Source organism: Antechinus flavipes, chromosome 1 (genome assembly GCF_016432865.1).
Source record: "Antechinus flavipes isolate AdamAnt ecotype Samford, QLD, Australia chromosome 1, AdamAnt_v2, whole genome shotgun sequence".
Classification (NCBI taxonomy): domain Eukaryota; kingdom Metazoa; phylum Chordata; class Mammalia; order Dasyuromorphia; family Dasyuridae; genus Antechinus; species Antechinus flavipes.
Window position 1 is genome coordinate 415194761 of NC_067398.1, and position 15299 is coordinate 415210059.

The 15299-nt window shown below is 30.8% G+C and overlaps 1 protein-coding gene across 1 annotated transcript in view; it reads right to left on the bottom strand.

Annotated features, from left to right (window-relative positions):
- CDH10 (cadherin 10) overlaps positions 1 to 15299 on the bottom strand; it is a 286197-nt gene that overhangs the window by 62644 nt on the left and 208254 nt on the right. The window contains exons 3-5 of the mRNA XM_051969880.1: positions 13150 to 13444; positions 11475 to 11594; positions 10753 to 10920 (exon numbers count right to left, since the gene is read on the bottom strand). Coding sequence (XP_051825840.1) covers positions 10753 to 10920; positions 11475 to 11594; positions 13150 to 13444 — 583 coding nt within the window. The remainder of the gene's footprint in view (positions 1 to 10752; positions 10921 to 11474; positions 11595 to 13149; positions 13445 to 15299) is intronic.

A 15299-nucleotide genomic window follows, 5' to 3' on the forward strand; every position in this document is an offset into this window, starting at 1 on the left:
AAAAGGAAAAAATAAAATTTAATTTTGACATTTTAAGCATGGCTAAATTGAAGTTAGATACCATCAGTAAAAACAGGAAATCTGGAGAAGCAGATTTATAGAAAAAGAGGAGACCAGTCTGAGATATGAGTTCAACATGTATACATCATAATCATATTTGTAAAACAATCCTCCCCACAAATAGGATTTGATATGCACCTCTAAAAGTCATCTGTTGGAACCCTAATTAGTTCTACTTAGTACCTTGTTTCAGGTTCTGGCCAAAATCTTCTTGTAAGATTAGATCAACTCTAATTAGTTAGCAGTTTGTAAGGATTCCAACAGTCATCTATGTAGATAACTGAATCTAGAGAAACATATAAGAGTACCAAGAAACAAAATATAAAGAGAGGGGCAATTTTTCCTAAGATAGGGCATGATCTGAAGTCATTTGGGATAATGTAACACTGGCTATTCTTTTTTTTCACATGGTTTGGTAGCTGCCAAGTTTTATCCTGATTTATGTATATATCCTGATTATGTCTGTTCGATAATTGAACTCACCTCCCTCACACAGTTTTTGAGTGCTTGTAGTAGTGTTCCTTTGAACAGAAAATAATGGATTTCAGTTGTGATAATTCTGAGAGTTTTAATTATAAAAATTTCTTTTAGCAGATGAATATTGGATTATTTCTATCTTCAATTCACTCATTGTTTCTCACAAGTAGAGTGTTCATCCTTTCAAATATAGTTTAAATTTAATTTGTGTGATCATGATTTTCACAAGATTCCAAAGACTCAGATTATTTCTCCTTGACCTTTTGTTTTTTAGATGAATTTTTAATAGTATACCTTACATTTTCTTTTTTTTTTTTTTAACCTTTTGATTGTGTTCATCTATTTTCAGTTTCATGGAGTTGTTGCTTTCTGTTTGAGCCATTCTAATTTTCAAGAAGTTCAATACTTGTGTAAGATGTTCATTTTGCATTCTAAACTATTATTCTTTTTGGCATTATTCCTCCCTAGCTGTTATTTCATTTACATTGTTTTCCTTGCTTCATTTCCTCTAGGTACTCTTATAATCCTTTTGGCCATAATATTCTTTTCTTTGATGATCTAGTTTGAACAGGTTATGGAGTTCATCTCTTCTCTTGGGCTTATTTCTGGGCTTCTCCCAGAATGCTTTGCTTCTTTGTTGTGTTTTGCATTTTTTTTTTAATTTACTTATCCCTCAAATTTTTAAATTTGTATTCTGGCTATGTTTTTGAAACAGAATATTCTCCCTTTCTGTATTTTTAGAATGTTGTGAGCAAGCCCTGTTTCCTTCATTGAGGCAAATTTGCTTGTGCTAGATATCTATCCTGACATATATCTGCTCAGAAGTTTTGAGAAAACCTAGCAGGCTTTTTGTGCAGTCCTGAACATATGTACTTCATAGCAGTTTAATTTTGGTTTGAGGCTGCTAGTTGGCATAGTAGATAGCATATTGGGCCTGACGTCAGAAAGACTGAAGTTCAAATTTGACCTCAGACACTTACTAGTTATGTGACTCTGTGCAAATTATTTATTCTCTGTCTGCCTCAGTTTCCTCTATGATAAATGGAGATAATAATAATACTCATTTCGTAATCTTATTGTGAAGATCACATTTAAAAAGCACAATTCTTAGCTCAAACACAGAGTAAGTTTACAACAGTTGTTTCCTTCCATCTGGTTCATTTTGAGAAATTTATTGTGATAACTGTGAGAGATATAGGTGCTTCTAGATACTAACATGTTATAATCTTTCCATATTCATATCATTTGAATCAAATGGTCACTCGAGTGATCCTGTATATAAGAGAAAATACAAATAACTAACAGACCTTCAAGGGATTTTTGTGGAAGTAGCAGGCAAAACAGGAGAGTTCTATGCTGTCACTCCTTGGTCTCCATTGAATACTTTATAAATGTTTTATGTACTTAACATGTATTATAATTATTTACATTTGTCCTTTATTGCTCCCAAACAGCATTATAGTTCATGAGCAGATTTATCATTTTCATTTCATATCTTACTCACCATTTCATGAAATATGCTTTGTCCATCATAGTCATTCAAAATCCTTATTGGATGAATATTTCTGAATGTGACTAATATCTTTTTTAAACTAGGAAAAGGAATTATAAAATTAATATACATGTGTTGGCAGGAGAGGAAATTATAGTGGAAGGATTAAGAGTGAGTTTTAAAAAAGCTGAAGTAAGGAGGAACAAAATTGTGGAGTAAAGATTGATACAAGACAGAGTTATCCCCCAAGCATCTCCAAATACCTTTAAATAGTGACTCTGAACAAATTCTAAAGCATCAGAAGTCACAAAATGAGATGAAATGAAATAATTTTCCAACTCAAGACAAATTATGTAGACAGCAGATAATATCTGTTGTACCAGGGTGGGAATGAAGTACATTCCAGTGTAGACCACACTGGTGTGGTCCCAACTACAGCAAACCGGGAACAAACCTCAGGGCTCATGAATCAATGAAAGCAATGGCAGTTTCCACACCTCTCAGCCCACAGATACCAACAATTTAGTACATCAATAGAAAACCTTCATCACACTAGGGTAAGTATAGAATACAGTACAGTAGTGGTGGGGCTAATAGATACCAGTTCTAGCAAACTGAAGTGAACCTTGAGTCACTGAATCAGAAGCAGCAGCTAAGGCTTCTAGAGCGCTCATTTCATATATAGTAAGGGAGTAAAACAGCTGCTCAGAAGGAAATTTCAGAGGTCTCTTTGCTAGCACTGAGTCAAGATTCTGTTGCTTTATACATACTAGGATCCAAGACAGATTCCTGGTCACAGTTACAGGACAAGGAGTAGTACTAGTTCATTAGAACATACAGCCACAATGGAATGAGAAATTTTCTTATAACTGTCAGGTAGAACAGAGTGCTTGTAGCATTCACAGGTGGGGAAAATGAGCAAACAAATGAAAAAGATTCTGACCATAGAAAGTAACTATGGGGATAAGAAAGATAAAAACACCCGCTCAAAAGAAGAAACAAAATAATAGCTCCTGGATCCAAGGCCTCCAAGAAAAAGACAGATTGGTCTCAGGTCATGGAAGTGCTTAAAAGGATTTCTGAAAATCAAGTAAGAGAGCTATAAGAAAAATTGGGAAGAGAAAAGAAATTGATGCAATAGATAGTACAGGAAGCCAAACAGGAGAAGAAGTTTGTTTCTTAACAAACAAAATTGGCCAAATGGAAAAAGAATCACAAAAACTCACTGAGGAAAATAATTTCTTAAAAAATTAGAAATGAGCAAATGGAATCTAATTATTTTATGAGAAATTAAGAAACAATAAAACAAAAACAAAATGAATGAAAAAAGAGAAAATGTAAAATATCTCATTGGGGGGAAAATGATCTAGAAAATCGATGTAGAAGAGACAATTTTAAAATTGCTGGATTGCTTAAAGTCCTGATTTTAAAAAAGCTTAGACATCATCTTTCAAGAATTATCAAGGAAAAGTGTCCAGATATTCTCGAACCAGTAGGGAAAATGGAATTGGAATGAATTCACCAATCTCCTCCTAAAAGAAATACTAAAATGAAAACTCTCAAGAATATTTTAGCCAAATTCTGGAATTCCTAGATCAAAGAGAAAATGTTGTAAGCATCCAAAAAGAAACAATTCAAGTATGATAGAGCCCCAGTTAGGATAATAGAAGGTTTAGAAGCTTCTACATTTAAGAATCTGAGGGCTTGGAATATGATATTTCAGAGGGCAAAGGATCCTAGAATTACAACTAAGAATCACCTACTCAGCAAAACTGAGCATAATCCTTCAAGACAAAAAAAAAAAAAAATAAAGGCTATTCAATAAAATAGAGAACTTTCAAGTATCTGTGATGAAAATATCTGAGGTAAATTAAAAAAAAAAGAAATTGACTTTCAAATACAAGACTCAAGAGAAGCACTAAAAGGTAATAAAAAGGGGAAATTATAGGGTGCTTAATAAGTTTAAACAGTTTACATTTCTATGTGAGAAGGTTAAACTGTTTACATTTCTACATAGTATTCCCAATACCTGTAAATCATAAGAATTTTCTCATTATTAGAGCTGTTAGAAGGAACACACACACACACACACACACACACACACACACACACACACATACATACACACCACAGGTATGAGCTGAATATGAAGGGAAAATATTCTAAAAATAAAAATGTGTTAAAGAGGAGTGTACTGGAAAAAAATAGAGAGGTGGAATAATATAACTTATCCACCCTAAAAGAGGCAAAAAAAAGCTTTTACAGGGGAAGGGGGAGTCACACAATTGAATGAACTTCACTCTCATCAGAATTGGCTCAAAAATGGAATAACATATGCACTCAATTGCATATAGAAATCTATTTTACCCTGTAGGGAAGTAGAAGGGAAAGGGAGGGACTGTTAAAAGAGAGTATAGTCAGAAGTAAAATACTTTTCAGAAGGAACAAGGTCAAAGGAGAAAGAGAATAGAAAAAATAGAGGAAATAAGTGAGCAATAGTAATTGTGAAAATAATTTTGAAGCAAGTTTCTCTGATAAAAGTTTCATTTATCAAACATGTAGGGAACTGAGTCAATATATAAAATTTAAAAAATTCCATTCCTCAAATGATATCAAACAATATAAACAGTTTTCAGATGATATAATCATAGCTATTTATAGTCATATCTATGTATATAAAAATAAATATATGTATATATGTAAAATCTCATACTACTTAGATTGACTAATAGATCAGCAAAAAATGTAAGAATGTAAGAAAAATGAAATATTAATGCATTAACAGCAGGATTATGAACTGATTAACTATTCTGTAGAACAATTAGGAACTATGCCCAAAGAGCTATAAAACCATACATACTCTTTTTTATTAAAGCTTTTTATTTAAAAAAAAAAAAAAAACATATGCCATGAGTAATTTGTCGAATATGACCCTTGCAAAACCTTTTGTTCAAAATTTCCCCTCCTTGCTATGCATACCCTTTGAACTAACAATACCACTATTAGGCATGTATCACAGAAAAAAAAATTTAAGAAGAAAAAGTACATATATGTAGAAAAATATTCATAGTCACTGTTTTCTTAAGATGAAGAACTGGAAATTGTGGGGCTGCCCATCAACTGGGGATTGGATGAACAAATGTTTGTGGTATGTCATTATGATAAAATATTATTGTGCTATAGGAAATGATGAGCAGGATGCTCTCAGAAAAACCTGGAAAGATTTCTATGAGCTAAAGAAAAATAAAATGTACTACATATAAAATAACAGCAATACTGTAAGATGATCAGCTGTGAGTGGCATAATTGTTCTCGGCAGTACAATCATCCAAGTCAACTCTGCAGGATTTATGATGAAAAATGCTACTTATACTCAGAAAAAGAATTGTTTCTGATTGAAGCATCCTTTTAAACTTTATTTTTCTTAAAGGGAATTTTTGGAGTGAGGGGACAGAAGGGAGAAAATCTCTGTTTTCTTTCACAGTATGACTTTTAAGGAAATGTTTTGCAAGATTTCACATATGCCTTTTCAAAGAGGAGAGTGGGACTGGAAGGGAAAAAGAGAGTGAATCTCAATCTCAGTTTTAAAATTTTGTTTTACATGGAATGGGGTAAAATAAAATATCAAATTTTTAAAGAAAGATGAACCAAAGAGCAGCCAAAGTCTCTAGGAGTTAGAAGGTGTTGTAACATATAAATTCCTTAATCAAGATTATAGATAATCAAAATTTCCTTAACATTTTATTGGTTGGAGGAAGTAGAATCTCTTATCTAGTAAATAGAAAGAAGAGGAGAAGTGAATAAACGATTTTTGTCTATTGGTAATTTATTTATGAAGTAGGGGACTATAAGTGCTTATTTTTTATTTGTTTGTTCTCTGAATTTTTAGGAAGTTCCCAGAAGAAAATGATAGAAATTAAATCATAGAGAAAATAAAATTAAATCAGGCTTATTTCCTCAGATTATAGATTTACATTCAGAAAATATTTTACATTTAGGAAGGGGAAATGGAATCCAGTTAAAGAAATAAGATAAATATAGAATGGGACATGGTACTTCATTTGCTTTCTCCTGGGGGGTGAGTAGAAATTCCAGTCAGCTATTCTATAAATGACCTTATTACTTTCCATAACTTTTTTTCTAATGAATTTGTACTTTGTTAAAAATGAAAAAAAATTATAAAAAGCTATTTTTATCTAAATCTTTCTATCCCTCTTAATCAATCACACTTCTCCCCAGTACAAAGAAAAAAATAGCTAAATACATTAAAAATGATCATAGATTAATGTTAGATTTATATATTAGGAAGTTTCTGAAGTTCTCTCACCCTGCAATCCCTTCACATAAACATACAAAAAGTCAATAGTCACCTCACAGTGAGGAATTCAAGTTCTGCCCCTAAAGCACAATAGCTTTGTGGTCCTACTCCTGTTAATTCCTCATGACCTCAGGAAATTTTCTAAAAATATAAATTGCTCCTGAAACTTTATAAAGCAGCATTGGTTTGGGAAAATAAATAAATAAATAAAGGATGAATCATTAATTAAGCCAATAATTAAACAATAAAATTGAATAGGTACATAAACTTAAATTAAAAATTCAACATTTGTGAATATACAAAAATGAATAAATAATATGAAAAATGAAAAAGATGAATTATTAAATAAATAAAGAAACAATAATTAAATAAACACAAATATGCCAATGAAGATATAAAAAAGAAGAGAAAAAGGGAGAAAGAATGAAAGAAAATGAGAGAAAAGAGGAGGGAGAGAGAAGGAAAATGGGAAGAAGAAGAAAAAGAAAAGAGCCATTTGATTCTCTCTACTGCCTTTGAAGTGGGTTTTCACTTGCTAATTTTCTAAAATAATCACTTGAGCTGAATAATATGGTGGAATTCTAAACGAGAAGCTGAAGAGATCCTAAAGACCATACTATTCTTCTATCTCTATCTTGAAGGAGAAAACTGGAACCTAGAAAAGCTGAAACTTCCAAAGATCATACAGGTTTGAGAAAGAAAGGATTGAGTTTCAAAATGAGTCTCTCTGCATACAAATCCAGTGTTCTTTTCACAGCACAGAGGGATCTCATATTTACTTAATTGCAGATAGAGCTTTAATGTTTCTCAACAACATTGTTCAACGAATAGGCACAATTTTTGTATTCTGTTTCTTAGGAATGAAACAATCTTATAATATCATCAACTTCACACATCATCATTCAAACATACTTATCTTTTTATTACCTTAGGTACTGACCTAACAGAATTTCTTGGGAAGTGAATAGAAATCCTATCTTTAGATAAAATAACTATAAGAAACAAAACAAAATGAAACAAAACCCTGCTTCCAGTGACTAGAAATTATGAAGTTTTCATTTTTGAAGATTTCTTATGATCTTTTATCATAATGCTATTTTGATGGGAAGCTTTTATTAATGAAATATCTCATTTTCTTTGTGCTTTTAAGGTATCATGTTCCTTCTAACATTATTAGAAAATTAATACAGGTTAACATTCAATTTAGTACTCTTTTTCCTCAAATTTATAGGAAAATATAATAATACTAGGTTGGCATTTATATATCATTTTTAAAAAAGTAATTTATAATTAGTTTCAATATATCTTTACAACAGTGTTGGAAGAGATAAATGCTATCTTATCTCCCTATACATGTATCCTCATTTTATAGATGAGGAAACTGAGACAGTATTTAAGTAATTTGCTCATGGAAATGTAGCTATTAAGTGCCTGAAGTAATATCTAAATTCAGGTTTTCTTAACTTTAAATCTATTATTCCATCCATTAAGTCAACAAGCTTTTAAATATAATGATAGTGATAAAAGCTAAGATTTATAAAACATTTTGAGTTTGAAGATTGGTTTTGTTGTTGCTATCTCTTTGGATCCCCATAATAACCCTGTAATTTAGGTATTATTGTTAATGTGGTGGTAGTTATTCAGCCTTCCTTTTCAAAGACGAACATTGATATCATGATGTTGGTTGCAAGATAATAAGTGTCATTGTGTTTGATCTGTTCAATTTGAGTTTGGAAGGTTTTTCTGCAGGTTAAGACTAGTAGTCTGTTAGACGATTTGGAATAGAGAGGTCATTGGATTGGTCCAGCTCATCTTTCCTCTGTGATACTTGTCTAAGTGACTTGACCTTTTGAACACACCATTTTTGGGAAAAAAATGATAATAAATGACTTCTTGCAAAAACCTGAAAATTTAATGAAATAATATTTGTGAAAAAAACATTTAGAAATTGCAGTCATATATAGTAGAAATTAATACTTCTAATGATTTTATATCAATGTTTATATAAGTGCACATCATAAGAACAACTTATTTAACTGTAGAGTTATTTAGTACATTAAAAAATTTCAATTATGTTAATTTATTTGATAATGCAAGATGTGGAAGCACCCTATAATGGTAGAAAAAGAGTGAATATAATGACTTGGGCTTTATTTTATTACTTTTTACTCAAAGTGGAGTAAAATTTCAATTGGAAAGATAATGAATGTTTTTCAGCATTGGTTTCTTAGTGGGGTTTTTTTGTTATTTATTTATTTGTTTTTGTTTTTGTTTTTTTGCTGAGGCAATTGGGGTTAAGTGACTTGCTGAGGGTCACATAGGTAGGAAGTATTAAGTGTCTAAGATCAAATTTGAACTCGGGTCCTCCTGACTTCAGGGCTGCACCACCTAGGTGCCTCAGCATTGGTTTCTTTATAAAATTTATGCTTTGCTTTCTTTACATGAGTATTGAACATCTATATGAAAGAGAATCTACATGAATTCCCTTGAAAGATGTGAAAACAATATGCAAATTATTGTTGATATCATTAGTATAAATATTGTGGTTATTTCTATTATTTCCAAAAGTGAAAAATAAAGACTGCAACAATAAATAAAGCAGTTATGAAAAAAACACAATGAAACTTTGTTTTGAATTCCTTTCTTTTTAATCTGTTATTGAATCAGGCTTGTTTTGCTTAGTCTTATCTGCTCATTTTAAGAGTAGCTGGTTTACTTGTACATGAACTGGCTTTATACTACATATCTGTAAGTGCTAAACAAAATCTAATTCTACTAGAAGTATGAGAGCGTTGCTACTGAAAATACATTTCATGTCTAAGATAATATCTTTGAAACTTGAAATAATAGTCTATATGTAAGTGTTTAAGAATAAATTGGGTACAAAATACAGAAACTTCTTTGCATCACCCACTCTGTTCACAGGCTACTGACAAATGGGTGAAATTGAAAAGTCAGGACTAAGAAAATATTTGTGCAACATTATTTGGAGTTTTCTGATTTATTTTGCACATCTAATGGCATTGCTAGACCAACAAATCCTTGGCAAGAAAGATGTCATGAACAAATCTGAACAGTAGTTGGATTATCAAATAAAATAAGCCTTATGTCTCTATCGAACACAAATAATTATAAATATATAAATGTAAATGAGAGTAACATACCAAAGCAAGGATGAAATTAAAATAATTGTGGTGGAGTTAATTAGAGAAGTAGGTGAATGATAAACATAGTTATACTTATGTATGCTAAATTTTTTTAAAGTGTACTTAACATTCATTTTATGGTTCCCAATTAAGAAGCTGTAAATATTCTTAGTCCTGAAATTTAGTACCAAGACCCCAGTGAAAGCGGTCACTTAAAAGAACTTTATCTGTAATTAATAATTACATTAGAAATATTCTTTAAAAAGAAATATTCTTTAGTCAGCAACATATACTAATTAAAAGGAAGTTTTGTTGAGTACTAGAATCTATTTAAAGAAGATTAAACAAGTAACTTCAATGAATTTATTAATTCATCAATTCAAATCTTTCCATATCAGCATTTCCATAAATGCAGACTGAAAGTAGCCCAGGTCTTTACTTTTTTTTTCATTTTTTCTATAAATTTCTCACAGTCTCAGTCCAGCTAGTGGATTTCCTCTAGATTCGTGACAAGGACTTCTTGTCATGGTATGGAATACCATTAATTCATGCACACTCACTTAGTAAATTAAAATATTAGGAAAATTGTACCAGATTGAGTAGTACTATCTTTTCTTTCTTATCTTGTAACACAAAATGTCTACCATATAACAGAAGGCATTGAGGCTAAAGATATGGTAGTCATTTCTCTCTCCTTTCACCCTTCAAAAAACAAAAGTTAAAACTGTTTTGATAAATTTGTCAAGAAATAGAGACATAAATACAATTCAGATTATACTTGGATGTTTTATTCTTTTTTTTTGTCAACTATTTCAAGCACATTTTTTACTGTATTAAAATAGATTTCCCTTAAGATATGTGTACCTACAGTTAGGGTCTTCTCTAACATATAAGTAGAGAATATTTTTTCTTTCCCTTTTCTGGAAAATTATGAACTGATTTATTTCCTAAGGAAAAATAAATCGCCCTTCAATAAATGAAAGAATTGGGTCTTCTTAGAGTGTAAGTCTATTCTCACAAATAATTTAAAAATTACAGTATATTTATTCGGCTAAACCACCTCACAAAGCTATTTTCTGAATGAAACAAGGCTCTAACATTTAATTTTCTAGTTTAATAGCAGTGGATAAATCAGTACATAAGCTTTTTGTTCACTAGTACCCCATAATCTAGATTTTCCTTAAATTAAACCAGATGGGGATTTCTTAATTCTTTCATTTGAAAGCATTTATAGTGCAGGACTATTAAAGGCAGCTTACTCTGGGAGAATCGAGGTGGATTGTCATTAACATCAGTCAGCGTAATGTTCACTGTAGTAGTCCCTGATAATCCACCCATCTGGCCGCCCATGTCTTTTGCCTGGATAACAACTTGATATTGCTCCCTGTTTTCTCTATTCATGTTTGGCAGAGCAGTCCTGATGATGCCTTTAACAATAAAAAAAAAAAAAGAACAAAAAATATTTGCCGTTTTGTTATTTGCATTCGCAATATATGTATATTTCTACAATATGGCATTCATTTTATTTTCTGCTAGCATTTGTATTTCTACAGCATAAAGATAAATTAACAACATAAAAGACTACTTTCCATGGTATAGAAATTTAAAACCAATTCAATGAAAATTACTTATGTCAAACAAATTTCAACTTTATAATTAAATATACCATTGAGGAGGATAATAAATATTAGCATTTCTATAGCTCTTTAAAGTTTGCAAAGGGCTTTACAAATATTACAATCAACTCTTTTCATAATTCAGTTTTACATCTATTCAAGCAAAATATCTATATATCTATCTGTTTATTATTTTATACAGCTCTAATAATTTATTTAACTTTGAAGACATTAATTCACTGTGCTAAATGCCCTTTGAAACAGTTCAAAGTGGTTTTTGGTTCTTGTTCTTTCATTTTATTTTCTTCCATATAAAGATCATGAAGATTATATAATAAATGAAAAAGCATAGCTCTGTTCCTGACCTGTTTCAGGCTCCACGGAGAAATATGGTTGTCCTTGGAGTATGCTGTAAATGACTCTGGCACTGTTCCCATAGGAAGGGTCATCAGCATCTGTAGCTGTGACTTGTACCACAGAAGTACCTGTAGTATACAAATTCAGTTTTGTTCAGCATAACACCAGAAGGAGGAGCAAAAGCTCTAGCTTTTATTCAACATTTGAAATGTGTGGGCCTTTCATCATGACCTTTTAAATAAATCTCTACTTGGCAATTTGGTAAAAATAGCATCTTATTTATTTAGTTGCCCAATGACATCATCTCACAAGAAAAAAAAAATTGCAATTGGTTTCTTCTAAAGGAAATTTTTTTTTTCAAGGATATATCATATTGAATGCAGAGTTGCATCTATTTCTTTTAACCAAATTTATGGTTCATTTTAAATAGCAATGGCAGTAAAATACTGTGTGCTGGGAAGAGTACTAAACCAAGAAGTAGACTGTGTTCAAATCCTGCTTTTCTCATTTCCAACATGTTAATTTCCCCAGACTCAGGGGCAAATTTACACTTGATGCAAGGAAAATTTCTAGTAATATAAAATATACTAAAGTTTAACAGGATCAGCAGGTTAGAGGGTTCATTATAAAATAAAGTCTTTAAAGAAGATAGCTTGAACCTTTATTGGGTATGTTGTATGGAGGATTCTTGTTCAGAACAAGTACAGGAAGCTCTAGACATTTTCTTAAACACTTTTCATCTGTAAGATTTTGAAACTTTTGAAGTTTCTATGCATTTCATAAGTTAACTCACAGCAATGCAAATTAAAAAATTAAAATATTTGATTATAAGCTTAAATGCATTTCTTGATGGGAAAATGTTTTCTGTATATCTATCTCAGATTATGTAATATCCACTGGTATATTGAGGGAATACAATTAGTATTGAATTTGGATGATACAGAAGAGTTTTTTCTCTTCCACTGATGCACATAAATAATCTTTAGCTTTTGGGACCTATACAGTTGTTGGTAAGGAAGTTCCTAACTTTTTAAAATGTGCAAACTTAAATCTCCAATAAGTTCCTCTTTTTTTCTTTTTCTTTTTTTCTTTTTGTACCGCATCTCTAAATCTCATCTATCTCATCCATAGTTTTGAGGATATGTCTAATTTCAAGGGTCAAAACAATTAAAAATTAGTCTAAGATAAAGGCTTAAGGTATTTTATTCACCTCCACTATAAAATGTGTTACATAACCCTGTTCTAAACTATATACTAGCACAAGACATATGTTCTCAAATATCAAATTAACTCAAGTAAAATTTTCAAGAAACATACTGCATCATGACTTTATTATACCACATCATGCATGTTTCCATGTATTGTGACAATGTATTGGGACTATGATTTGATAAAGGAGTTAACTATACAATAATTGCCTTATCATTATAATAAAGTTCTATAAAGATTGCAATATATTTGTTTGTCTTCAAATCAAGCAAAGAAAAAAAAACTTTCATAAATGTATTTCATTTTCAAATAATAAATAGTTTTGATCATTTTCTCATTCTTCAATAAGAAAAAATGAAATATTTGTCTTAGAATGATGACTAATTATTTTAACATCATATTTTATTCAATAACTTTTTTTTAAAGCAATATTGTTTTACATAAATGCTTTAAAAACACCAAAAACACACTTACCTACAACAGACATTTCAGGAACACTGGCAGTATAGATTTCCTCTGGAAACGTTGGTTCGTTGTCATTGATATCATGTATTTTGATGACAAACTCAGACTCAGGTTCCACTGGTCTCAAAGTTCTTCTGTTAATAGCCTGAGCACGAAGGGTATAAAAGGCCTTTTCTTCCCTATCAATTCTCCTAGTGGCATGAATGTCACCTGTTTTCTCATCAATAATAAAAAGAGTTCCTGCTCCATCTCCAGATAAAATATATTTCAGTGATCCATCTCCCTTATCTTGATCTGAGTGAAGCTAGAAGAAATAAATTTTAAAAAGAAAATAAAAAAAAGTTCACCATTAAGTTGCTTTTGTTGTTTTCTGAAATTCCAAGAAACAATTATTTAATTATATAGCACTTCATATATGTGAGAATAGGAGGATCCAGATTTATCATTTCATGGAACCGAAGCAAGAAAAACTAAACTTCTAGGGCAAAAAAAGAAAAATAAAATATTATTTTAGCACATATGCCATATGTTGCTTCAACGTCACAATCGTTCCTAGACAATCTGACAGAAAAATCATCCATTCAAATACATGTGTTATTATGCTTCAAAGGAAGCATAAAATACCAGTTTTTATCTTTAAGAAGCTTACAATTTAATCAAAAGATATACGTACAGACAACCAAAAAACAAACAAAACTGCTAATACAAAGAAACATATGATTGGTGCATAATTTCCTGGAAAAAAATAAAAATAGGGGCTTTTATATTGATTTAACTTTCTTAGGAACTGGTAACTGAGCCAATAACTTCCAGAAAAACTATCTTCCTGGCACTTGAAATAAGAAGATTAAACTAGAAATAATTTTATTCCTTCCCCTTCCCTCATTTTCTATTAATAAACATACAAAATAGGCAGACTATTATAAAATTCTATAAAGATTCCTTCTTTTATCTATTTACCAGTTAGTATTAACAATCTACAGAATGTTGAATACTGTGCTAGACCCTGTGGAGGACAAAAAATAATATTAACTTAGCCAATTCACCTCAAAAATTATTGATTCTCAGAATTGTCAGATTATTTAGAAAAATGTTTAGATGGTAAAAAGGATTCAATAGTTGTGGTAGCATCTTTTAATGGAAAGTTTAAGAACTGATCATCAATTTTGTAAAATTGATTTCAAGAATACCATGGGATATTAAACAGACAAGAGAAAAAACTGCAGGCTTTAAAAACAGTTATAAATTGGGTAGTATAATTTGTATTTGGTTATAGTTAGCTGGAAAGTGGGAACTGAATATTATTATGTGGGTATTTTTATAGAGATATTTTCAGGTTTATCTGTATTGAAATAAGCAAGGAATAAAAAATTCCCCAAAACAATAAGAGACATAAAAATAAGACATTTTCTATTAATTCCTAAAGATTAATAGGCATGAACTTTCAAGAAAGAAAATTAGTTTGGAGGCAAAATTCTGGCTGTAGATTTTATTAGGTGATCCTCTTTACATCTCTTGCATTTTAAATAAAAGCTACTTAATTTCATAGACATGTCTGCTCAATTGATACAGAATTAAAAAAAAAATTAAAGTGAAGAAGTATAAGTTGTGTTCTTCTTGAAGTTTGTTATTTTAAAAGAAAAGAATGGACTTATGTAGTAAAGGTATAGCTTCCAAGGGAACATCATAAAAGAATAAGATGGATAGCTAAAGAAATAATGGAAAAATTAGTGGAATTCAGATAAATAAATATTTCAAAAATTATTATGCACCTAAGTCAATATAACATTCTACTCAATGGAAACAATGAAGGCATTCTAAATCCCTGTTATGTAGGTGATAAATAGTATAAAAGTGATCTGAAAAAATATTATTTCTGTGTCCCTAAAATGCTTGTCAAAGCACAGGGAAGTAAAATCATTTCCAAACTGTCATGCCACTACTAAGCATGAGATATAACACTCACATGCAAGTTTTTTTAGATGAAAGCAACCAGTGCTTTGCTCATTGCATCATACTACCTCAAGCAGAATGGCCCGGAAACCACCTCTACCCCTACCCTACACTCAAAACAATAACTACTGAGATCTTATGCTTCATTAATTATTCATCTGTACCATTCTTCCTTACTTCTTATGGAGTACTGTGTGCAACTTGGG